Source organism: Anolis sagrei, chromosome 2, assembly GCF_037176765.1.
Source record: "Anolis sagrei isolate rAnoSag1 chromosome 2, rAnoSag1.mat, whole genome shotgun sequence".
NCBI classification, from domain to species: Eukaryota; Metazoa; Chordata; class Lepidosauria; order Squamata; family Dactyloidae; genus Anolis; species Anolis sagrei.
Genome location: NC_090022.1, coordinates 172076383 through 172103618, shown reverse-complemented (window position 1 = coordinate 172103618; position 27236 = coordinate 172076383). Strand labels below are relative to the sequence as shown.

Sequence of the window (27236 nt, the reverse complement as noted above, 5' to 3'; positions counted from 1 at the left end):
TCTATTCCTCCTCTACTAAAATCCACTCCGTATTTCTGAAGCCCTAATGTCTTCTCTGCCCCTGTCCCGCATTCAATTCATGTACACCATCCCTGCTCTGGATAAAGAAGAAATCCCATTAGTCCCACCATCCTGTCAAAATCAAAATCAAAAAACACCCCCCCCCCAGGTCTTAGGAATCTTTCCCACCATCCCAATAGCATTTCCCAATTGCCTTGCCTGCTTGGTGGAAGCCTTCTGACAAGCCTCCGCAGCCAGAGAAAACGTCCAAGCTGCGTAACTTTGGAGGCTTCATTTCTGCAGCTTCGTGCTCACTGTGCTCAGATGCTGTTGAAGATTTCCCTTTGCTTTTACCTGAAAGCACAGAGAGGGAAGAGCTGTGTATCTGAGGTGTGCGAGGGACACTGCATACTTTCCATGGGGAGGGATCTGGCTGTTTTACGTTCCTTACCTCCAATACAAAGCTGGAAATGTGCATATCACAGTTCCCTTTGCTTTCATGTAACACAAATTATTTCTTGGAAAGCAGAACAACTGGAACCCCATCATTTCAAAGTACAGGTAGGTTATTGTTTATATGTGAGTTATATTAATTGTTTTGATTTTGCTTATTGTATTTTGTTTTATTGATGTGTTGTCGGCCTTGGCTTCATGTACGCCGCTCCGAGTCCCCTTGGCGAGATGTATTATTATTATTATTATTATTATTATTATTATTATTGACACAAAAGCACAGTATGTCACAGCAAACGAGATCTATATGCTGGATTTCGTATCACAAAATCACAAGTTGAACACTTCCCAAGCGTCTAGGACTGTGTGATGTATTTTCGAATGATGCGCGCAGATCCAAGTAAGGTTGCCTTTTGCAGTTGACAGATCGTGATTTTGTCGATGTTTATTGTTTCCAATCTTTTGGCACGGCACCCAATGTGCCAATGACAACTGGGACCACCTGGACTAGTTTATGCCAGAGCCTTTGCAGTTTGAGGTCCTGGTTTCCTGTTGTTTTTCCTCAATACGGCTGCCACCTGGTATGGCGACATCAATAATCCAGACTTTTTTCTTTTCCACAATCGTGATGTCTGGTGTATTGTGTTCCAAAACTTTGTTAGTCTGGATTCGAAAGTCCCACAGTATTTTTGCATGTTCATTTTCCACAACCTTTGCGGGTTTATGATCCCACAAATTCTTTACTGTTGGCAGGTGGTACTTGTGACATAAGTTCCAGTGAATCATTTGGGCCACAGAGTTGTGTCTTTGTTTGTAGTCCGTCTGTGCGATTTTCTTGCAGCAGCTGAGGGTATGGTCCATAGTTTCATCAGCTTCCTTGCACAGTCTGCATTTTGGGTCATCAGCTGATTTTTCGATCATGGTCTTAATTGCATTTGTTTTGATGGCATGTTCTGATGGGTATATACAACACAATAGCCCACTTGTACACAGAAAGAAAAATAAATCAGTTCAGCCAATAGTCCTGGCCTTAATTGTACTGGTTTTGATGGCTTAGTCCTGGGCTGCAAGAATCAGGCCTTCTGTCTCCTTCTTCAGGGTTCCATTCATGAGCCATAACCAGGTCTTCTCCTTGACAACTTTTCCTTCAATCTTTTCAAGGAACTGCCCATGTATGGCTTTGTTGTGCCAGCTGTCAGCTCTGGTTTGGAGTGCAGTTTTCTTGTACTGATTCTTTGTCTGCTGTGCTTTGAGAAGTTTCCAATTATTGACTTCAATTAAAGCAGGTTCTTGGCTTTCCTTGACATATTCTTCCAGGGCGTGTTTTTCTTCTTCGACTGCTTGTTTGACTTGTAAAAGTCCTCTGCCACCAGACTTTCTAGGTCAACATCACTGTGAGGATGTAATGAATTATGAATGGTGATGAGTTTTCTTGTTTTTCTGTCCAAATTGTCCAGTTCTGCCTGTGTCCAGTTTATGATGCCAGCAGTATATCTTATGACAGGTATGGCCCAGGTGTTTATGGCCTTGATGGTTGTTGTTGTTATTATTATTGTTGTTGTGCATTCGTTCAGTCGTCTCAGACTCTTTGTGACCTCATGGACCAGCCCACGCCAGAGCTCCCTGTCAGCCATCACCACCCCCAGCTCCTTCAAGGTCAGTCCAGTCTCTTCAAGGATGCCATCCATCCATCTTGCCCTTGGTCGGCCCCTCTTCCTTTTACCTTCCACTTTCCCCAGCATAATTGTCTTCTCTAGGCTTTCTTGTCTCCTCATGATGTGGCCAAAGTACTTCAACTTTGTCTCTAGTATCCTTCCCTCCAATGAGCAGTCGGGCTTTATTTCCTGGAGGATGGACTGGTTGGACCTTCTCGCAGTCCAAGGCACTCTCAGAACTTTCCTCCAGCACCACAGCTCAAAAGCATCGATCTTCCTTCGCTCAGCCTTCCCTAAGGTCCAGCTCTCACATCCGTAGGTGACTACAGGGAATACCATGGCTTTGACTAGGCGGATCTTTGTTGCCAGTCTGATGTCTCTACGCTTTACTATTTTATCGAGACTGGACATTGCTCTCCTCCCAAGAAGTAAGCGTCTTCTGATTTCCTGGCCACAGTCTGCATCTGCAGTAATCTTTGCACCTAGAAATACAAAGTCTGTCACGGCCTCCACATTTTCTCCCTCTATTTTCCAGTTGTCAATCATTCTTGTTGCCATAATCTTGGTTTTTTTTATGTTTAGCTGCAACCCGGCTTTTGCGCTTTCTTCTTTCACCTTGATTAGAAGGCTCCTCAGCTCCTCCTCGCTTTCGGCCATCAGAGTGGTGTCATCTGCATATCTGAGGTTGTTAATGTTTCTTCCAGCAATTTTCACCCCAGCTTTGCATTCATTATTATTGGTGAAGAGAATGTCATTTTTAAAAATACATCCTGTCTTAGAAAACAATCCTCACTCCAACAGCTTGAAGGGGAGACAGTAGAAATAATAAAAAGGCCCAACCAGTTCCCCACTCTGCTAGCTTTCCACTTCCAGGGAGTTTTGCATCAAGCAGTATGGAAATACATTTATTTATTTATTTACTTCATTTATATACCACTTTTCTCAGCCCTTAGGCGACTCAAAGCGGTTAACAGCAGCAATTTCAATGCTCACATTACAAAACCATTAGAACATTTAAAAACAATAGCATAACAATAATTAAACATCAATATGACAAATCATTCGCGTCTCGTCAATAGAATCAGAATCCAATCTCATCATCCGTAATTCCGTATTCCTGTAATCAATTACACTGCCTAATCAAATGCCTGTTCGAACAACCAGGTCTTCACTTTCCTCCGAAATGCCAATAAGGAGGGGGCCAATCTGATATCTGTAGGAAGGGCGTTCGACAGCCGAAGGGCCACCACTGAGAAGGCCCTGTCTCTCGTCCCCGCCAGGCGTGCTTGTGATTCTGACGGGACCAAGAGCAGGGCCTCCCCAGATGATCTTAATGTCCTAGCTGGTTCATAGGAGGAGATGCGTTCGGACAGGTAAGTTGGGCCAGAACCGTTTAGGGCTTTAGTTTGCAGGTTGCTTGCATTGCTTTTTCTTCTGTATGTTTTGTTTAGCCTGGATTGTAGTTTTTATGTAATGTCTCCCTGTCTCCCAAAGGCTGATAGCAATAGACTGGAGCACCAGGGTGATCATGGTAGTTACAAAACAATACAGCACTTACCTTTCCCTTTCCCCTTCCCCTTTCCTTTATTTCCAGAACTACGGGCATGATAGGGCGGGTCTTCAAAGGTTTTCGTTTTGGCATTATATGCCTGGAAAAGAACAAATGGAATTAGCCCTACACATTTCCTTCAGTGAGTGGTACAGATCCACAATGTAAGTGGGAAAATTGCAAATGAAAAAACCCTGCTTTTTATACCTGTGAGAAAACTTCTGTAGAAATTTCCAGGTCCTCCTGTGCAACTTTATGGTCAACCTTCAGCAGAAGTTGACAACAGAGTTATGCTACAGGGCCTAGAGACTCCTAGAGATGTTAATGTCCAGCAAGGCTGAGCAAAGACACGTAGTGGATGGTCTATATATCCTTAGAAAGACCATATTAATCAAATCCACAAGCAATGTGGAGAGCTGATTACACAGAAAAAAATTCCCCCTCCTTGCTACTCTCAAACAGATTCTCAAATATACTGTTTTCAAAATCTCCTGGGATTCTACAAAACAACAACAAACAAATAAACAAAAAACCAAAGGAAATAATAAAGGATCACTGTCTTTACCCAGAGACAAAATGCCATTGAGGTCACAAGACACAATCCACTAAAGCTCCACTGAAATGTCAACCATCTTATGGAGCTCCTTTGCGCTGGAACAAGGCTTACAAGGGAGAATGCATCAGTAACTGGTCTCTAAGTTAATCAGAGTAAATGCCTATGTGTGGGGAGGGGGAAAAATGTGTTTTTTTCATTTAAGGATTTCAAATGCCAGGACTGTGGCGCAGCTGTCTTCGTGTCCGCTGCATTAAGATCACTTCTGACCATAAGGTCATGAGTTCAAAGCCAGCCCAGGTTGGAGTGAGCTTCTGACCAATTGTGTAGCTTGCTGTCAACCTTTGCAACCCAAAAGACAGTTGCATCTGTCAAGTAGGAAAATTAGGTATCACCTATGTGTGGGGAGGCTAATTTAACAAAATTAGGCAATAAAAAAGACTCCAGCAAAGCATGCGGGGAATGCGGAAGTACTTCATCAGTGTCGCAGATGGACGATGAAAGCGATAGCTCCCCTGACGGCCAGAAAAGTTTGACTGTTTGTCTATATCTGTTGTTTGTCTTTGGCATTGAATGTTTGCCATGTATGTGTACATTGTAATCCACCCTGAGTCCCCTGCGGGGTGAGAAGGGCGGAATATAAATACTGTAAATAAAATAAATAAATAAATTTTAGAAGAATAGGACTAGTATATGAGCCAATACAGTGATGTAATGCTGCAAAATGCCTTATTGTACAATGGGAAAGGGCACCTCTAGGAAGTAGAACCGATCAGAACTGCTGGCAGAGTAGTCCTGAATGTTTTCTGTCAAATCTTCCCCGTAGACCACCGTGCAGCGGCCTTGTACATCTTTGAACTCCACTGATGCCTCTTCATCGCTCCAGTAGAGTAAGTTGATGTCCGCGTGGTAGCTGGCTTTCACAGACTTATGCGTGTTTTCTGGTCTGAGAAGGCAAAACACATGAGAAACACTGTTGGTTGGCTTCACACAGGCATCTGGTTGGTAAGGTTAGGTATTCAGTGTTGAGGTATATAGGTCTTGGCTTTTAGGCAACATGACTCCACTTACATTATAAAACCAAATACCACCCCCACCCCAACACACATAGAAATTAACAACTCAAGGGCATGTGGGAAAGGTAAAGCCCCTTGAATAACATTGGAGAGGAAGGGAGATTTATATGAAACATTTCATACTTCTTTGCTGTTGATGGCAACAGATTTCACCCCAATGTTCATAGCAACCTTGGAGGTGTGATCTTCCAAGGGAGGGTAGAAAAGAGCTAAAAATCCCTTTTTTATCTGCTACAGTCCTGATATTTAATAGAGCCACTTCAAGCAACTACTAGTTGCATTTTTCTAAAAAAAAAAAAACCCAAAAAGCAACTACCACTATGTACATTACAAAGAAGCATTAAATGCCATATCTACTTTGGCCTTGAATTCAGACTCTGGAGTCATTTTTTTAAACATTAAATTGCTAGGATTGCAATCTTTTTGCTTTAAGAAATGCTCTGCGTGCATAGAAGTCATTACTATGATTACTATAATTACTACTTTTGTTTTGCACACAGTTTTACATCTAGGGTTATGTACACTTCTAAAGGGGGAGGCAGCATAACTTCCTTTTTAAAAATGTATGCCATTCAGTCAGATGAAAATGTAGCGGAAGGGATTATGTAAAAAAAAAATGACTTTGAAAGTATCTGGAGAAAATTTCTAGAAAAATTATTGGAAAAAGAAGATGGGAATTTACCTCCAAATGAAGAATTTATATTTTGGTGGGACTTTAGGAAAAGAGATGGCTCTGGAGAAGGGGAGCACAGGGGTGAATGTAAATAAAAGAGAAGGAAATGTATAGTATATGTCTATATAACTGTATTTTCTCTTCTCAAATAATTTTGTTAAAAATGTAGCGGAGCACTAGTGGTCTCGTTCGAGAGGCGGGAGTATAAAGTTTTGTCCTGACACAGTTCAGTCGCCATCATGCGTTGGAACAGTGAGGAGCGTGCTTTTGCCGTTGAGGCCTACTTTTCGAGCGGATTTGGAGTGGCCGGCCCGATCTCCAGATTTGGCCCCTTGTGATTTTTTTCTATGGGTTTTTTTGAAATCCCGTGTTGATGTGAACCGTCCAAGGACCCTACAAGATTTGAAGACCACCATCCAGGAAGAAATTGCCAACATAACGCCTGCTATGCTGGCAAGAGTCATGACAAACGCCAGAAATCGGTTTACTCAGTGTATGGAGAATGGGGGACGTCACCTACCTAATTTGATCTTTAAAACTATGTAAAACAAAACTTTAGGTATGCGCCTACATTATATAAAAAATAAATTCTGAGTCATACAATGGGTTTTATTAAGTTTTGAAAGAAGGAAGTTATGCTGCCTCACCCTGTATAAGCATCTCAGCCTCTATCTTTGGTACTATTTTTATCATACAACTTTTAATGCTTTTGTCTCTTAATGATCAGCCCAATTTGTAAATAGAATTCCCTTTCTCCTGTAGCAAAACCAGGCTAGCAGCTGCTGTTTACCTGTAAAGTTTATACACACGCAGCTTGATTTCTGCTTCGTTGGGCCTGCCACTGCTGCGGATATTGCAGTAGATTTGCTTGATTCGGCCAATGCGGTAGGGCTCTGGCGCATCCTGGTTGCTACCTTTGATATATTCAGAATACTTGCGGTAATGCTCAGGGTACAGCTCCTCATTGACTGCCTCCTTCTTCTGGCGTTTGGTAGGACTAGCCAGCCTCAGGCTGTGGAGACAGGAAAAGGAAGGAAACTTTCTAAAATTAGAGAAATCAGAAGTTGGAAATCTTTGTGACCTGAAGAACAGCACATCCTAGCTGCCTCCTTCCCAACAATCTGTGCAATAAACTGACGTTTAAATGCTTATAGCCCCCCAAAATTGTTTATTTATTTATTTATTTATTTATTTATTTATTTACAGTATTTATATTCCACCCTTCTCACCCTGCAGGGGACTCAGGGCGGATTACAATGTACACATACATGGCAAACATTCAAGGCCATAGACACACAATACATATAGACAGACACTCAGAGGCTATTTAACATTCCAATTTTCTGGTCACCAGGGGAGCTGTCGCTTTCACCGTCCATCTGTGACACTGATGAAGTACTTTCCACACTCCCCGCACACTTTTGCTGGAGATTTTTATGGCCTCATAAATCTGTTAAATTAGCCTCCCCACACATAGGTGGTACCTACATTTCCTACTTGACAGATGCAACTGTCTTTTGGTTGCAAAGGTCGACAACAAGCTACACAAATTGGCAGGAAGCTCACTCCAACCCAGACTGGCTTCGAACTCATGACCTTCGGTCAGTAGTGATCTTAATGCAGCTGACACTTGTTGACTTGCTTGCAAGGGCGGGAGAAACTGATTTAAAGCTTCTTACACCAGAACAGGCCCTCCTCACGATCCCTCATTCTTAATTTTTAGTCCTGCCCAAACCCTTCATAGTCTAAAATTTTCCTAGCATTTACTTATTTTTGTTCTTCTGCTCATTTCGCACTGAAAACTTAGAAAAACGCTGCATTATTTCTCTCGCAATTACCTTACTATTGGAGAAAATAATATAATAAGAAGTCCCTCCATGTCTGGCCTTCCATGTCCTTTTATGTAGCCCTCAACATGGTGGACAACAATTCCTGTATTCGTCATCGTTAGACATAATGACTAGGGCAGATGGGAGTTGTGATACTGTAACTTCTGTTCTGTTTAGTCAGGATAATGGTCTTTGAATTGAGATACAAGGCTTGTGGATATGATGCCTGAATCTAAAACACCCTTTAAACTTTCCTCAACCTCAGAGTCACAAGTGCTATTGGGTTGTAATTCCCATTATCCCCAATCCGCATAGCAGATGATAAAAAGTGATAGGGGTTGTCTTTCATTTCTTCTTCCTTTCCATTTATTTTTAACCTTTGTAAATACTACTCTGTAAATACTACATTGTTAGCCCCAGCTTCTGCCAACCTAGCAGTTCGAAAACATGCAAATGTGAATAGGTTAATAGTTACCACTCTGGCGGGAAGGTAAAGGCTTCATGCAGTCATGCCGGCTACATGACCTTGGAGGTGTCTACGGACAACGCCGGCTCTTTGGCTTAGAAATGGAGATGAGCGCCAACCTCCCGAGTCAGACACGACTGGACTTAATGTCAGAGGAAAACCTTTACCTTAAATACTACTCTGCTATTCTCCCTTACTTCCTACCCCCAATTTTCTGAAATAAAAATTATCTTGAAAAAAAATCTGGATAATAACTAAAGAGCACCAACCACTATGTAAAAAAATTAGAGTCGGCCCTCTGTATCCACAGGTTCTCCATCTATGGATTCAATGGCCTCTGACTGATGTGGCCCTTGAGGAAAATGAGTTTGAAACCACTACCTTACATGGACCAAAATATGGAGCAGGTCTTCATCTCACTTAATTTTTAAACGTTCAGAAAACTATATTCTGTTTTGATACATAAAAACTGTGCCACCACGTGCCTCTAAGCCATTCTTATCTTATTCATCACATCACCCTGGATCCCTTTCTAAAAGCAAATGAGGAACTAACCTGAATGAGAAAGCATCTGGGAGGAGGAAAACTCCATCCCCTACCCGATACTGCACCCCATTTTTCATTGCCATGCTGTAGAACATCTTCCCTTCCGACTCCTCCTGAGGCTCCAAGACTCTGGGAATTTCTTTCTGCCTCACTTCATCCAAACGGGTACAGCTCATGCAGAATCTAGGAGGGAAGAAGACACTTGGGTCTCAACTGGAGGAAAAAACAAGCCCAAACAAAATTCTCTCTAGAACATCTCAGACAATCCAAAACATCTGTCATGACATGACAGCATGACAGTCATCTCTAGACTTTTTGTTATTCTTCATTTGGGTTCCCTTAACCCCCAACTTCCACAAACTTTTAGGGTTTAAGCACTAACTTGTGTTTGTTGTCTTCAGTGGGCTGAATCTTTGGTGGTGTCTCAAACCTGGCGTACTCTTGATCATACCACATTTGGTAGAAATAGGTTCTGCCATCATCTTCCACCATCTTGATCTCCACATCGAGCCCTCCCTAGGGAAGAAGGTTTTTGTGAGAAGATGCAGATTGTCCTTAGCAAAACAAAATGTCCATCATGGGCTACAGCAGACATGCATGAACACACAATGGGGGAAAGCTGAAAAACTCAGCTTGTACTCAGGTATATATGCTAATATTATTATTGTACTTCTTTTTTTTAAGAAATAATTTTTATTGAGTATTTTTACAGTGAGGGTTTTAAAAAAAAAGGAGGAGGGGAATAGGTTGGGTATTGGGGAGAGGAAAAGGATAGATCAGGGAGGGTGGGGGGTAGGAAGGTTGGGGGGGGTAGAAGGGGTAATTTCGACTTCCACTTGTCTCCGTATTCGGCTTCATAGTTTCTTTGGTTGATATTCGGAAGAGCGGCTAACCCTCTTGCATCTTTTCCAGTTGTAATATTGTGTTATATTAAATTGTATTAAATTATCACTATATACCCATTTATAATTTTCTTGAATTAGATAATTCTTTACCAATCTGTTTTTATTGTCTCCATCTTTTGGTTCGCCATTATCAGCTGTGTTAGTCTGTCCATGTTCATAATGTCTATTATCTTGAGCATCCACTGTTCTTGTGTTGGAATCTCCTTAGATCTCCAAAACCTCGCATAGCAGATTCTGGCCGCAATTGTAAGATAATTGGAGAGTTTTTCTTTTTTAATTTCCAAATCTATCTCTGATATTCCTAATAGGAAGTATTCTGGTATAAACTCAATCTTTATTTCTAGTATCTTTTCATGAATGTTTCTCCAGTAAGATTTTGCAATTCTGCATGACCACCACATGTGGAAAAAGGAGCCAGATTGTTCTTCTCATTTCCAATACAATCCACTTATGTTTGAGTAGCATTTGGCCAATTTTTGGGGTTTGATGTACCACCTGTACATCATCTCCATCCAGTTTTCTCTCAGCTCAATTGCATAGGTGTATCTTATTTTTCTGTTCCAAATTTTTTCCCAATTTTCAAGATTGATTGGGTGGCCTATATTCTCAGTCCACTTAATCATGCAATCTTTAATGAATTCTGTCTCAGTGGACCACTCTAATATTTTCTTGTAGATTTTCATTATCAGTTTGTTTTCTGAGATTAGGATTTTATCCCATAGAGAATCTTTTTCCATGAAGCCAAACTTCTTATCCTTTGTGTAATATTCTCTGATTTGTCCAAATTGGAACCATGAGATACTTGTGTCTAATATTTTTAATTCTTCTTGTGTCTTTAATACCAATTCGTTATCTTGTTTTTTCAGAATGTCTTTGTAAGTTAACATTTTTTTGTGGATTTTCTGATTTTTGTGAATGGCTTCTTGTGGGACGCAGGGAGCATACAACCCCCCTGTTGCGCCAACTCCACTGGCTACCGATTTGCTACCGGGCTCAATTCAAAGTGCTGCCGTTGACCTTTAAAGCCCTAAACGGTTCCGGCCCAAGCTACCTATCCGACCGCATCTCGGCCTATGAACCCACCAGGACTGAGATCTTCCGGGGAGGCCATGCTCTCGATCCCGCCTGCTTCAGAAGCACAGCTGGCGGGGACGAGAGACAGGGCCTTCTCGGTGGTCGCTCCCCGGCTGTGGAACACCCTTCCCACGGACATCAGATTGGCACCATCTCTGATGGTTTTCCGCAAAACAGTAAAGACCTGGTTATTTGCGCAGGCGTTCGAATGATTGGTGCAAAGACTGTTAACGACATAGGAATGGAACAATGAACGACGAACCTGGATCATGTTTTTAGTGATGAGATGCTTGGGAATGGTTACTATAGTAATTATGTATTAATTGTGTATTAGATTAGGTTATTATGTTTTATATTGATGTTGAATTTTGCTGTGTTCTGTGTTTTGTGAACCGCTGTGAGTCGCCTTCGGGCTGAGAACAGCGGTATAGAAGTAAATAAATAAATAAATGTGGTGATAACCATAATGGGGTTTTATTATGGAATCGTTCTATATATTTTTCCCATATCTTTATGAGGGCGGATCTAATAAAATGGTTTCCGAATTTTTTTTCAGTTTTTCTTCTCTGATACCATAAATATGAGTGCCATCCTGCCCTCAGATCAAAACCTTCTAAATTTATGATTTTTGAATTCTTTAAGGTAACTTTATTGTACTTCTTATTACAACCACAAGGTGCCCTTCCCTGTTTCTTGTTCCATTTCTAGCTTACTTCCTAATTTTCTATACGAGTTTCATTGCTCAACAGAACTCCAACCTGGATCTCCCAAGTCCCAACCTAATAGGGTAACAAACATACCACACTGATGTTGCTGATGAAACAGGTTAACAAATACACCACACAGACCTGATGGGTCGTTGAACTGTGGTTATTGTCAACAGTAGGTTGATATGGCCACATGTAAGAGTCTTCAGCGTACCTCTAGGGACCAGTTCTCCGAAGGAGCCTTATAGAGGACATTGACTTTGCCATGGATGTAAGACAGCTGCATGTCCTCACACTCATCGACCAAGAAAAGCTCCAGAGGGTCAGAGGTTGCTCCCAGAACGGTGTCGGTGCCACGGCAAAACCAGTGAACGTGGAACATCGGCTCACTGGTACTAACATCTTCCCACATAGCTGTGATTCTGAGGTGTGACAAGGATTAAGAAAAGAAAGGAAAGGGGGAAAGAGTGTCAATGCACACCACTGAAAAAAACAAGCTCTTTGGCATTTATAGATCCAATGAAGGTTGACCATAGAATTGTACCAGAGGACCCACAAATGCCTAGATAGATAATAAAAAGGGGATTATTTCTATTCACACTTTTTGCAGGGATGTTGTGCCCTTGACCTCTGCAAATAGGATGGTATTACTGTAACCTTTAAAAGGTGTGTCCAGAGCAGAGGTCCTCAAACATTTTAAACAGAGGGCCAGGGCATAGTCTCTCAAACTGTTGGAGGGCTAGATTATAATTTGAAAAAAAAACATGAATGAATTCCTATGCACACTGCACATATCTTATTTGTAGTGCAAAAAACCACTTACAAACAATAAAATAAGTAAAATGAATAACAATTTTAACAAATATAAAATTATTAGTATTTCAATTGGGAGTGTGGACCCACTTTTGGGTGATGAGATTTGTTTGTTTGTTTACAATATTTATATACCACCCCAAAGGCGACTCGAGGCGGTTTACAGTCGGCAGTCAATGCCCCCAAACAACATAAAACACATTTAAAAACATTACATATAATATAAACAATATAAAAGCAATAAAACAATAAAAACAATACAACACAAGTCATCAGCTTCTCATCACTAAAATCATTTTTTCCGTTCTTGTTATTGTTGTGTGCTTTCATGTCGTTTCAGACTTAGGTTGACCCTGAGTGAGGGCTGGGTAAATTACCTTGGAGGGCCGCATCCAGCCCTGGGCCTTAGTTTGAGGACCCCTGGTTTAGAGCATTGGTTCCAACCTTTTTTTTTTTTTAACCAGGGACCACTCTCCAACATTAGTGCCAAAAGGGTTACAAATCAGTTTTTGGTCGATTTTAGATTTGGTTTGGGTGCTGATTCAGAAAATTGCATTGGATAGACCACATCTGCTCTAGTTTCTGATACAGAACATATGTCATCCAGTAGTCACCATCTGCTCATCCACAGAAAACCATTTTTAACCATCTATAGAGCTGATGAGGTAGTAGTAATATTTCGTGGGTAGTCAGGCTCTCCCTCCTGACATCCCTGTTGCCTTGTCACTATAAGATGGTTTCACGAAACCAGTCGTTCTCTGGTCTCGATGCAACAGTGAAGTAATTGTGAGGCCGTTGACCATATTTTCGTTCTTGCGGACCACTAGCAGTCCATGAACCACAGGTTGGGAACCGCTGTACATGCTTTCATTGAAGTGGACCCATTAAGCAAATCTCTATCATTATCATTAGAAGAAGGATTGACATAAAATGTCTGAATGGCTTTTATTCATGTTAAGATGGTATGGAGATCTGATGGAAGAACCCAAATTTGTATCAAATATCTAAGTTCAAACATGTTGTTTATTCATTCAGTCATTTCTGACTCTTTGTGACCTGTCCCTATCGGCTATTGCCAATTAAGTTAAGTTATGTTCAAACATACCTTGCCAGAAAGAGAGCCTTTGTGGGTTCATCGGGGCTGACAGAAACACAATCGCCAATCTGTAATGTCTCTGAATCTATGCACACTTTTTGGTAATAGTCCTTCTTACCATCACTCTGCAGGTAAAAAAAGGGATTCTTTATCAAGACAAGCACTGATACTGGGAAAGCTTAGAAACATTATATATTTTGATTAAAACTCCCAGAGACTCTGAGTCAACATGGTTAGCATTTCCAGGTTTTGGCATGTAGGGGAAGATAGATGGGTATCTATTAATATATTTTATTATGAATATTTGAGGGAGAGACATCCTTGAAAACCATCCCCTGTGCACAAGCCATGGCTAAAAATCACATGTGACCTAGGCCAGAGCTTCTTAAACCTTTCCACCTAGAAGTCCTTTTGGCCCAAGAAACTTTTAGGTGACCTCAGCTAAACCTCAGCTAAATCTATCTATCTATCTATCTATCTATCTATCTATCTATCTATCTATCTATCTATATATAAATGCTCTGTGCGTAATGAGTACCTTAAAAACAAAAGAACCAATGAACGAAATCACACCAAATTTGGCAACAAAACGTCTCACAACACGAGTGACCATCACTCAAAAAATTATGATTTTGTCATTTGGGAGTTGTAGTTGCTGGGATTTATAGTTCACCTGTAATCAAAGGGCATTCTGAACTCCACCAACAATGGAATTGAACCAAACTTGGCACACAGGACTCCCCTGACCAACAGAAAACACTAGAAAGGTTTGGTGGGCATTGACCTTGGGTTTTGGAATTGTAGTTCACCTACATCTAGAGAGCACTGTGAACTCAAACAATGATGGATCTGGACCAAACTTGGCATGAATACCCAATATACCCAAATATAACACAGATGGAGTTTGGGGGAAATAGACCTTGACATTTGGGAATTGTAGTTACTGGGATTTATAGTTCACCTACAATCAAGGAGCATTCTGAACCCTACCAACGACAGAATTTGGGCAAACGTCCAACACAGAACCTTCATGACCTCATATTTTCTGGTGGTCTTTGGTGATCCTTCTGACACCCCCTCGCAACCCCTCCCCCAGGGGTCCCAAACCCCAGGTTGAGAAATGCTGCCTTAAGGTCACCCAGTCCAACTCCCTTGACCATAGCAAGAAAAAATAAATCCCTGCTGACAAAGAGCCATCCATAGATATAAATATATATAATTCACACATACACACACACGTACGTTTATGGCAGATATAGTACCACCTCCCGGGTGACCTCCCCCCCCCCCCCCCCGATCTTGATTTCCCAGGTTGAGAAATGCTGCCTTAAGACCATCCAGTCCAACTCCTTTCACCAGGGCAAGAAAACATAATCAAAGCCCTCCTGACAAAGGGCCATCCAGCCATTCACACACACACACACACATGTATATGAAAGATGCAGTATCAAAGATTTGAAAGGCACCCCTAAAGTAGGACAATGGTATGTTGCATGTTCCAAAGTAGGCAAACCAGACAATCTCCACATCAACACTGACAAAGAAACAGCAAGAAATACTGTTTACCCACAAGCATAAAGACATTACATATATTAGAAACCAACACTTTCTCATTACTTTATTTTCCAGATCACCAGACTGGGCCACAGCAACGCATGGCAGGGGACCGCTAGTAGGTTTATAAAATAGGTATAAAGACTAAACATTTACTGATAATAAAGCAACATTTGCAAGGCTTGCTAAACAGGCTGATTTTAATTTTTATGAAGTACAGCTAAAGCCTCTTCTGCAGAGTCAACAGTAAATCCTGCACAACAGATTTCTGTAAATGTCTAAAATAGCTACTAGGTGACATCCAGAATTTTTTTCAGGGCCCCAACATTTGGGGTTGGGACGCAGTTTAAGAAGCCCTGATCTAGACAGCGATCAATAGACATTAGACCACAATGCGTACTGGATAATAACTTAACAATCCACATAACATTGACTGTAGAATGGAGTAATACAAGACTAGGTGGGACCCCTCTGCTCAGATTAACCAAAAATGGAACCCCAGATGGATCTTGTTTCTTGTTTGTTTAACGCAGAAGTGGGAAAAATAAAACCCATGAGCAAATCTGGCCAATGAAGCCTGCATTTGTGATTTCTGAAGGCACTACCAGTTCTCCAACCCCCCCCCCCCATTAAAAAATTGCTGTGCTTTCTAGATATATTTTGCTCCCCAAACTATGGAAAAAGTTCTCAGATATATGAAGACACACAAAAATCCCATCCGCACAAGCATTTCAGACTATTTCCAAAATCTGTTTCCCTCTACATTCCCTCTCAAAATAGTGACAGGATTCTCAGCGCTTTCTGGCCCATCCACATAGCTGAATAAAATATATGGCAGTGTGGACTCAGACAACCCAGTTCAAAGCAGATATTGCGGGATTTTCTGCTTTGATATTCTGGGTAATAAGGGCCCTTTGTTAACATTTTGAGAGGGACTCCAGAGGAAAAGAGAAGCTATTTGGGATTGCTTTGGGAGGTGAAGGCCACAGGGTACTTCAGAGAGAATTGGCCAGAACTGATTTATGGCATTTCATCCAACGCACAGGTAACTGACCTTGACAGGTTGTCCAACCCAGGAAATCCGGCTCCTGCTTTGCTTCTTTTTCCTTCCTTGCAATATCTTTTTGGGTGAGGGAACCTCAGGAATGTTGTCATCGACTTCTTCATCATCATCAGCTTCTTTCACAGCCAGGTTAGGGCACCTAATATCAAGTAAGATAGCCATAAAGTATAGGTGTATTTGAGATACCAAGTCTTTGCCAACTTATGATTTTTCTCCTTCTCACAGCACCAACTTTTACAAGTTGCTAACACTCTAACATTACAAATCAAATGGAAATTAAGTTAATTTGTCTTCTCAATCTCAGTTAGAATCATAGAGTTGGAAGAGACCTCGTGGGCCATCCAGTCTGACCCCCTGCCAAGAAGCAGGAATATTGCATTCAAAGCACCCCTGACAGATAGCAATCCAGCCTCTGTTTAAAAGCCTACAAAGAAGGAGCCTCCACCACACTCCAGGGCAGAGAGTTCCACTGCTGAACGGCTCTCACAGTCAGGAAGTTCTTCCTCATGTTCAGATGGAATCTCCTCTCTTGTAGTTTGAAGCCATTGTTCCGCGTCCTAGTCTCCAGGGCAGCAGAAAACAAGCTTGCTCCCTCCTCCCTGTGGCTTCCTCTCACATATTTATACATGGCTATCATATCTCCTCTCAGCTTTCTCTTCTTCAGGCTAAACATGCCCAGCTCTTTAAGCCACTCCTCATAGGGCTTGTTCTCCAGACCTTTGATCATTTTAGTCGCGCTCCCCTCTGGACACATTCCAGCTTGTCTATATCTCTCTTCAATTGTGGTGCCCAGAATTGGACACAGTATTCCAGGTGTGGTCTAACCAAGGCAGAATAGAGGGGTAGCATTACTTCCCTAGATCTAGACACTCTTTATCCCTGGTTTAAATCCTGGAATGAAATAATAGAGAGTGGCCAGTGTATTTCCGTACTGGTAGATGTTTGGACAGAATCCCGAGTGGCCTATTTGGAAGTGACATTCCCCCAGAACACATGCTACAGTGCTACACAATTCACAATGGTAGTGAGACTCCCTCCTTCCTGTGACTTCCTCTCACATATTTATACATGGTTATCATATCTCCTCTCAGCCTTCTCTTCTTCAGGCTAAACATGCCCAGCTCCTTAAGCTGCTCCTCATAGGGTTTGTTCTCCAGACCCCTTTATCATTTTAGTCGCCCTCCTCTGAACACATTCCAGTTGCACAACACTTTCTTACTAGAGCAACTGTTTCAGAGAAATCTGCACATGGGTAATATCAAATGCCTTCCCCAGCTCTCTTATATTTTGTTGTAGTTAATTGCCATCAAGTTGACTTCATCTGATGGTGACCTTATGGATAAGAGACCTTCAAGTCAGACCTTTTTTATCAGCTCTACTAAGGACTTGTAGATTCAGGACATCCTTGATTGACTCTATCCATCTGGAAGGCAGTCTTCTTTTTTTGCTACTGACTTCTACCTTATCAGGCATTATTGTCTTTTATAATAGCACTGGGATTATGTGTTTCTAATCCTTGTGTACTTGAAAGAGAGACTGAAGAAAAGTAAAGTGCTCATAGGCAAAAGTACAAGAGAGTGTCTAAATTAGGAATTTTAAAATTCTTATTATTTCCAAATGCAAACAGTAACATAGTAATCTCTAGAAAAGACATGGGATGTATTCAGTCTTGGACAGAAGCCCTATGCTTCACTGATATTTAATTATATGAAGGAAGACAGAGAAATCAAGAGTAATATTAATGTAGTTTACAAGAGATGATAAACCAGAATTTATGGATTAGTTAGAAATCCACCTAGTCTAACACTATATCAAATCATCTTAGAAATCAACAATCAATTTCCTTAATAAGTCGGAAGGAGGAGGTCGCCATAGTAAGAGGGGGAAGACAAAGCCAAGTCCAAAACAATCCGTAGATCAAGGGTGGGAGATGTATCTAAGCGTGTCCAGATGCCAGTCCAAGTCAGGAAACAGAGATTCAACAATATCCTAGCAGTCCAAAGTCCAAACCAACAAATAAAGGGAAGCTCGCAAGCGAAGGCTCTCTGACTGCTGCTCGTGGCAGCGGATCAAGAGAACTGAGGGCTGTAGCCCCACCCACGGGCTATATATACTCGAGGGGAGGGTGGGCGTGGCTACTGTCAAAGTGTCTCATTATCTTTCTAGAACATTGTTTCTCAACCTGGGGGTCGGGACCCCTGTGGGGGTCGCGAGAGGGTGTCAGAGGGGTCGCCAAAGACCATCAGGAAACACAGTATTTTCTGTGGTCATAAGGGTTCTGTGTGGGAATTTTGGTCCAATTCTATCGTTGGTGGGGTTCAGAATGTTATTTCATTGTAGGTGAACTATAAATCCCAGCAACTACAACTCCAAAATGTTAAGGTCTATTTTCCTCAAACTCCACCAGTGTTTACATTTTGGCATATTGAGTTTTGGTGCCAAGTTTGGTCCAGATTCATCATTGTTTGAGTCTACAGTGCTCTCTGGATGGAGGTGAACTACAACTCCAAAAATTCAAGATCAACGTCCACCAGATCCTCCTAGTATTTCTCTTGGTCATGGGAGTTCTGTGTGCCAAGTTTGGTTCAGTTTCATCATTGGTGGTGTTCAGAATGCTCTTTGATTGTAGGTGAACTATAAATCCCAGCCACTACAGCTGCCAAATGACAACATCAATCCCCTCCCAACCCCACCAGTATTCAAATTTGGGCATATTGGGTATTTGGGATTTGAAAATACATCCTGCACATCAGATATTTACATTACGATTCATAACTGTAGCAAAATGACAGTTAAGAAGTAGCAATAAAATAATGTTATGGTTGGGGGGTCACCACAACATGAGGAACTGTACTTAGGGGTCACGGCATTAGAAAGGTTGAGAAACACTGTTCTAGAAGGTTCCGAAGCTGGTCTGCGCAGGAATAACCATATGTGCGTTTCACAGTAGACCACAACAGGGAAAAATCACAGTTACCTTCTCTGGAAGCAGGCCTGCTTTGTCTTCCCACTGCCTCCAAATTTAATCATATCTTGGCAAGCTCTGCATTTGCCACACTCTGGCTGCTGGCAAACCTGGAAAGGGAGGTAGAGGGAAAGAAAGGGAAGAGGTTAAGTCAACAAATGCATAAACAGTTCAACAAAATCAGGGGATGCTTTCTGCAAGAAGCAGTGTGGCAAAACAAACTAGTAAGTAATTCAAAGATGAATACATACAGCAGAAAGAAAAACCCCTCTAGTGCCAACTGCTGCTCTGAGATCAGAGTGGCCAGGAAAGCAGTTCCATCTTGTCTCCTGCACTGTGATTAATATAATATAATATAATATAATATATTGTATATACATATAATATTGATAATATTATAATGTAATACTATATAATACTACTAATAATATGATATTATCATTATATATTTTATATTAAATGTAATATTAGTAATAATATTACAGTATAATGTTATAGTACAATGTAATATATAATATTTATATTGTGCTATGATAATAATATAATATATTGTATTTACTTTTTACTTGTAAGCCGCTCTGAGTCCCCTTCGGGGTGAGAAGGGTGGCACATAAATGTCGCAAATAAATAAATATGTGTGGGGCACCTATGTGAAGAAGCCATCGAAGACACAGAAGCTTTTTACCCTGAATTCTGGGGTCAATTATTTAAGTCCAGTCACCCACCACTTCTGCCAGAAAAAAAAGACATATGAGGCCAGAAATACAGCCACCCTGCATAGTTACCTCACAGACACCACACCGCCTGCGCTTTGAAACATTCTCATTATCTTCCTCCTTTTCGGTCTTCTCTATTTGCTCAGAAAAGAAAGTGTCAAAGATCAAGTAAACCAGTTTGGTGGTGGTGGCTTTGGTGGGGCCTTTGTCCTTGTCAATCTTGGTGGGGTGTCTGATGGCCTGCCTTCTGGCCGCTCGCCTGGAAGAAGGAAACTACCTTGAAAAACTGCACACTTATCCACTACAACAACATTGTCTGAAAGCATTTGTAGCAATCTTCCCGAATTAGATCTTAACAGTAAGTTTGGGGTCACATTTTCTGCCCTTAGGACCAAGCTGGACCACATCCCCCCCCCCCCCAACAAATCCCCAAACCGGATGAAACCAGAATCAATTTCTCCTTTTCTTAAAAAAAATATTTTTTAAATGTTAAGTAGCGCAATAAGGTACAAACTGCTGTTCTTAGAGGCTTATAGCGGTGTTGAAAATGCTCAGAAAACCCCTATTTCTCAAACAGACTGAAGGTCAAACAGAATTCTTCCTGCTGATACACCAGAACAGTGTATATATTTGGAATATACTCTGTTTCCTGATAATATTTCATTTAAAAATGAGTTTCTAATCCTTGCTGCTGTAAAGAAATGAGCCCATAGATTTAAGAAGAATGTTTACTGAAATTTCAAAGCACTCAGGTGGCTAAATACAATCTGTCAATAACTTTTAGGCCTTCTCTGTGGTGGCCTCCCGACTCTGGAACTCACTTCCTAAGGATATCAGGCAAGCCCCCACATTGGCAGTCTTTAAGAGGAGCCTGAAAAAGTGGCTGTTCCAGTGTGCCTTCCCTGAATAAAGAAATAATCCCAAGCAAAATGTCGTCAGAAGCACTTTAACTACTCGTTGGGTTGCTCTCCCTTCATTTCTTTTAAGACCCTCCTACCAGATACATCCTTCCTCTGTTCATGCCCAGCGTTTATTTTTTAAAATTTAAATTATTACATTTGGCCTGGCCATAGTTTTTTTAAATCCTTGTGCGTTACTGTTTACACGTGAGTTATATTAATTGTATTGTTTTTGCTTATTATTTTTTGTTCTATTGATGTGTTGTCGGGTTTGGATTCATGTAAGCCACTCCGAGTCCCTTGGGAAGATGGTGGCGGGATATAAATAAAGTTATTATTATTATTATACCAGAGCCCCCGGTGGCGCAGTGGGTTAAACCCCCTGTGCCGGCAGGACTGAAGACCGACAGGTCGCAGGTTCAAATCCGGGGAGAGGTGGATGAGCTCCCTCTACCAGCTCCAGCTCCTCATGCAGGGACATAGAATCATAGAATCAAAGAGTTGGAAGAGACCTCATGGGCCATCCAGTCCAACCCCCTGCCAAGAAGCAGGAATATTGCATTCAAATCACCCCTGACAGATGCCATCCAGCCTCTGTTTGAAAGCTTCCAGAGAAGGAGCCTCCACCACACTCCGGGGCAGAAAGTTCCACTGCTGAACGGCTCTCACATGAGAGAAGCCTCCCACAAGGATGATATATAAAAAAAAACCCATCAAATTATCCGGGCGTCCCCTGGGCAACATCCTTGCAGACAGCCAATTCTCTCACACCAGAAGTGACTTGCAGATTCTCAAGTCTCTCCTGACACGACAAAAAAAATTATACCAGAGCCATACAATGCCTTTTTCAGCAGCAATGGACAGTGGCGGAAAAATGATGAAAATGCCCACCATGAAATAAATCACACAGAGATTGGGCAGATTGCTAAGTTATGCCTTTTCTGATCACATAATTTGTTTATAACTCTTTAAAATAGAGAACTCAAAGCCTAATTGTACAGGTTATCTGTTATCTGAAATGTTTGGGACAAGAAGATTTTGATTCTGGATGTTGGAAGGATTTTGGAATACCTGCATTTGCACATATACACATAACTAGGTATTTTGGGATTGGGAATCGACATTTTTAGTAATTTTGTACATGAAATAAAGTTTGTGTCCCTATCTCAGGATTCTCAACCTGTCCTTAACCATTTGCAAAAAAACAAAACAAAAATAACAAAAACCAAAAAAACATATCTTTTATAAGAAATTGCTCAATTTGTCTTGAGAAAGGCATTTCCGGATTTGGGTTGTTGTAGGTTTTTTCGGGCTATATGACCATGTTCTAGAAGCATTCTCTCCTGATGTTTCGCCTGCATCTATGGCAAGCATCCTCAGAGGTACCTCTGAGGATGCTTGCCATAGATGCAGGCGAAACGTCAGGAGAGAATGCCTCTAGAACAGGCATGGGGAACCTTCGGCTCTCCAGGTGTGGTGGACTTCAACTCCCACAATTCCTTGAGGCCAAGGTAAGCCTTTGGGGTGAATGCCGAGCCTCAAGGAATTGTGGGAGTTGAAGTCCACCACACCTGGAGAGCCGAAGGTTCCTGACCCCTGCTCTAGAACATGGCCATATAGCCCAAAAAAACCTACAACAACCCAGTGATTCCGGCCATGAAAGCCTTCGACAATACATTTCCGGATTTGTTCTCCCTGGCTAACCCTCCTTGTATCTATGGCATACCTTTTCCCCAGAGTGACTCCAGCCAGTTTAATCAGGTCTCTCATGCAAGGCGTGATGAGAACAGGAGGCTCATCGCTGTCTCCAGCCTCATCATAGCTTTCCACTTGCTCCACCACAAACTGGGCATGCCGGAGGAGGGAGTCCTCTGTGAAACGGTTGAAGTTCAATCCGGCGGGAGGGACGGTGGTCTGGAGAGAATTACAGGATGTGACAGTTCTCCTCCTTCTAAACTGACAGCTTGAGGGAAAGAGTTCAGAACAAGAACAGAAGATCCCGCAACATTGGTTTCCTCCATGTTCTCAGCTTCCTGTTATTCAAAGGTGGTTGCTCAGTCATTTTGAAAGGAAGCAGGTCTGCTTCTGGGTCTTCTGCATGGATGAGCACCTTTTGGAGACTTCTAATGTGTTTACACTACAGTTCCCACTGGCTATGCTAAGGTTGTCCGATGTAGGTGAAAACATTTAGGGTTTTTACTGGAATTTCTGAAAATATTTCGAACTTGACAGTTTAGCAGCACAGTTGTTTACACTGTTTAAGAGAGGGGTCCACAAACTTTTTCAGAGGGCCAGGTCCCTTAAATTGTTGGAGGGCCGGATTATAATTTGGAAAAAAAACATGAATGAATTCCTATGGACACTGCACATATCTTATTTGTAGTGCAAAAAACACTTAAAAACAATACAATAATTAAAATGATGAACAATTTTAACAAATATAGACTTAATAGTATTTCAAAGAGAAGTGTGGGCCTGCTTTTGGCTGATGAAATAGGATTGTTGTTGTTGTTGTGTGCTTTCAAGTCACTTCAGACTTAGGTTGACCCTGAGCAAGGGCCGGGTAAATGACCTTGGAGGGCCGTATCTGCCCCCCCCCCCCCCGAGCCTTAGTTTGAGGACCCCTGGTTTAAGAGAATGGAATATATCCCTCCCTGGACATGGGTATAACACTATTTCTACTTCACAACTTCTTAGGGTTACAATGTCTCCACTCAGAACTACATTAAGGCTTGGGTGGGTAAGTTCCTTTTCTTATGACCAGATATTGTTCCCCCAAGTCTATTCCAACTAACCTCGATCTTGTTCAGCAAGTCCTCATAGCTGACATCAGGGTTGTTCTGCAAGAATTCAACAACGATTTTGCTCATGTAGATCTTTTCCTGCATCAGGGCAAAGATGGGGCCGTATTCTTCACTCGGTTCCATCAGGATGTAATCCGCAAAAGCTGGAAGTAAATGCAAAGTGAATGCGCCTCAGGTGCAAACATATGCTTAGCCATGAACCAGAATACAGAAAACCATTTAGCCTGACCAGTTCCCGGTAACCCCTGTTAGACCTGCCCAGGGGGCACTGAGCTATAGGCCAGAAAAAGAGCTTCTCGAAGCTCTGTTATGAATTGATTGGATGATGAATCAAGTTAGACATAGACCACATCTAAATAAATAAAAATGTAATGGTCGTTTGTGGGATTAACATAACTCAAAAAACAGTGGACAAATTGCCGCTAAATTTGGTCACAAGACACCTACTAACCCAAGGAGTGACCATCACTCAAAAATAATTCAGTTTGTCATTTGAGAGTTGTAGTTGGTGGGATTTATAGTTCTCCTACATTCAAAGAGCATTCTGAACCCCACCAATGACACAATTGGGCCAAACTTCCCACACAGAACCCCCATGATGGAAGTGAACCAAACGTGACACACGGGACTCCCGTGACCAACATGAGCATTGACCTTAAGTTTGGGAGTTGTAGTTCACCTACATCCAGAGAGCACTGTAGACTCAAACAAATATGGATCTGGATCAAACTTGGCACAAATACTCAATATGCCCAAATGAGAACAGTGGTGGAGTTTGGGGGACATAAACAATCTCCACATCAACACTGACGAAGAAACAGCAAGAAATACTGTTTATCCAAAAGCAGAAAGAAATTACATATATTAGAAACCAACACTTTCTCGTTACTTTATTTTCCAGAACACCAGACTTGGCCACAGCAACGCGTGGCAGGGGACAGCTAGTATAAACATAAGAGCTGCTTTCAAGAATCATACCCATTTCATTTCCAGTGCGGCATCTCTGCCTTCCTCCTCCATCTGGAAGCTAATGAGACCTAGGCAAGTTTGGTCCAGATCCATCATTGTTTGAGTCCACAGTGCTCTCTGGATGTAGGTGAACTACAACTCCCAAACTCATGGTCAATATCCCTTCCAGTATTTTCTGTTGGTCGTGGGAATTCTGTCTGCCAAGTTGGGTTCAATTGCATTGTTGGTGGAGTTCAGAATGCTCTGATTGTAGGCGAACTATAAATCCCAGGAACTACAACTCCCCAAATGACAAAATCAATCCCCCTCCAACCCTGCCAGTATTCAAATTTGGGCATATTAGCAATTTGTGCCAAATTTCTGTCCAGTGAATCAAAATACATCCTGCATATCAGATATTTATATTATGATTCATAACAGTAGCAAAATTACAGTTGTAAAATAGCAATGAAAATAATTTTATGATTGTGGGGCCACCACTACATGAGGAACTGTATTAAGGGGTCACGGGATTAGGAAGGTTGAGAAACATTGTTCTATAGGCAGGTGAAGATTTTTGTGTCAGCAGGGATTTAATAAATGATTGCTAATGGATAAAAGGGCCTTCGATAATATACTATGTTGTCTCCCCTTTGTCACTCTCTATATTAAAATAGGCATGCTTTTAGTTGCTTTTAATTCTATTGATAATTAGTTATTTCTTAACATTTTAAAGGTGTGTGGTTTTAGCTGCATCTGTAAGATACCTTAAGGTTAAGGCCTGGGGAAATGCAGGGTATGACAAAAATAAACAATAATCACCATCATAACAAGTAATCCTGTAAAATAGTCTTACGAGCTTACCTGTAGTGAAGCCAATCAAAGCCTTCTCCCCTCCATCGAAGCCAGTGATCCACCATGCATTGATGGGGCCCATCTTGCGGGCTCGGACACCACCTGAATCCGCAACGGGAACGGAGACATATTTTAGGGCAGTGATTCTCAAAGTGTGCTCCTCAGAGTCTTTGGGCATTGCAAAGCATACTGAAGGGTTCCGCCGTTTTCTCTCTCCCCCCCCCCCCCCGCCTTGCCACCAAAAGCCTTTACCCCTTGCCTTCCTTACTTCCAAAATCCCATTTTCCTCCCACCGCTCAGGGGGTGCTTTGATTGTGCTTTTCCTGCATGGCAGAAGGGGGCATGGATGGCCCTTGGGGTTTCGGTGGTTGTTGTTGTTGTTACAAAGGCTGGTTGGCTATCTATTGGGAGTATTTTGATTGTTATTTTCTTGCGTGGCAGAAGGGGGTTGGACTGAATGGCCCCAGGGTTTGCTCCTATTGCTGATATATATACATTATATAATACAAAATATACTATATATAAACATTTATTGGGGCTCCATGAAAAACTTTTGCTTCAAAAAGGGCTCCATGTCTGAAAAAGTTTGAGAACCCTTGTTTTAGGCATTGCACTATGTAACAAAATGTGAATTTTTTTCTGTTCCTTGTTTGAAATTGTTATTTCCTGTTTAATTCTTCAGTACTAACTTTGAAAGTAATTGTTATATTCCAGAAACTTTGTTTTTGTGACTTTTATGTTTAACCTTTTAATGTGCAATTTTTAACCTTTTACATGCAATTTTCGAACCAAAGTTTTTAAAGTTTAATAAACGTTTTCCAAGTTTTTAATGATAGAACCAATTAGAAAATTATAGAATCATAGAGTTGGAAGAGGCCTCATGGGACATCCAGTCCAACCCCCTGCCAAGAAGCAGGAATATTGCATTTAAATCACCCCTGACAGATGGCTATCCAACCTATGTTTAAAAGCTTCCAAAGAAGGAGCCTCCACCACACTCCAGGGCAGAGAGTTCCACTGCTGAACAGCTCTCACAGTCAGGAAGTCATTTATAACACAGAAACAAAAATTGTGTTACATATTGTTAGCTATGTCTTCCTAGATTAGCCTTGGCATGCATTCATACTTCTGCAAGCTTGAAAACTCGGACTACCTGGGGGCTTCCCACTTTTCCTACCAATCTGAATATGCCAATCCAAAATCACGTGGGAGCTTAATCTGCTTCTGTCTTGTTTCAATTATTTTGTTCTTTGATTTAAACAAAATTCTGGAATTCATGGCCTAAAGCAGTATTTTGAAAACACCGAAGCAGCAATGAAAAGGGAGCTCAAGGCCCAATAAGAATCCCTGCATTGAATTTTCCTGTACTACAGCAGCACGAATAACTTTTGCCCAATATTGGAAAGCAGACCATATCACAACAACAGAGCAACAGAGCAGATATAAACAGAGCAGATATAAAAGATATGGACAGACAAACTTTTCTTTTGAGAAAAAGTTCAGGAAGACCAATGAAGCAAACGGACTGGACAATGTTCGAGGACTATAGAGAAAATAACTACAAGAAAAGACAATCAAATTTTAAAAATAAAGAGAGATTGATTATTAATCAGTGTGGGGGCTAAAGCTTTAGGGGATAACTCCCTGAACAAATACCAGGAGAAGGTTAATATTGGACTAAGAACTGTCTGGAAATTGAATGGAAGTCATTTTTAATTTTTATTATTATTACCACTTTTTTTTCTTTCTCATCTCACCTTTTGTTTTTATTCTAATTCATATAAATTTCTTTCTCTTTTTTATTTTTTCTTTCTCCCTCTTTCTCTTTTTCCTTCAATCTTTTCAATACTTTATTTTTTTCTTCTTCGCTCTTTCCCCCCCTCTGTTCTCCTCCGGATTCTATCCCACCCCCACTCCCCTCCGCTCCCCAATTCCCCGTCTAATCCCTACCCCCTTTTACTGTCTATATTTGAAAATTCAATAAAGATTTATATATGTGTGTGTGTGTGTGTGTGTTGAAAATATTGTGATGCTAAA

At 41.4% G+C, this 27236-nt stretch overlaps 1 protein-coding gene across 1 annotated transcript in view; it reads right to left on the bottom strand.

Annotated features, from left to right (window-relative positions):
• DNMT1 (DNA methyltransferase 1) overlaps positions 1-27236 on the bottom strand; it is a 61720-nt gene that overhangs the window by 15299 nt on the left and 19185 nt on the right. The window contains exons 12-25 of the mRNA XM_060763314.2: positions 25209-25301; positions 23388-23539; positions 22319-22506; positions 19763-19952; positions 18990-19087; positions 16004-16151; positions 13405-13520; positions 11701-11908; positions 9183-9316; positions 8810-8983; positions 6750-6971; positions 4964-5156; positions 3667-3757; positions 220-354 (exon numbers count right to left, since the gene is read on the bottom strand). Of these exons, the coding sequence (XP_060619297.2) occupies positions 220-354; positions 3667-3757; positions 4964-5156; positions 6750-6971; positions 8810-8983; positions 9183-9316; positions 11701-11908; positions 13405-13520; positions 16004-16151; positions 18990-19087; positions 19763-19952; positions 22319-22506; positions 23388-23539; positions 25209-25301 (2142 nt within the window). The remainder of the gene's footprint in view (positions 1-219; positions 355-3666; positions 3758-4963; positions 5157-6749; positions 6972-8809; positions 8984-9182; positions 9317-11700; positions 11909-13404; positions 13521-16003; positions 16152-18989; positions 19088-19762; positions 19953-22318; positions 22507-23387; positions 23540-25208; positions 25302-27236) is intronic.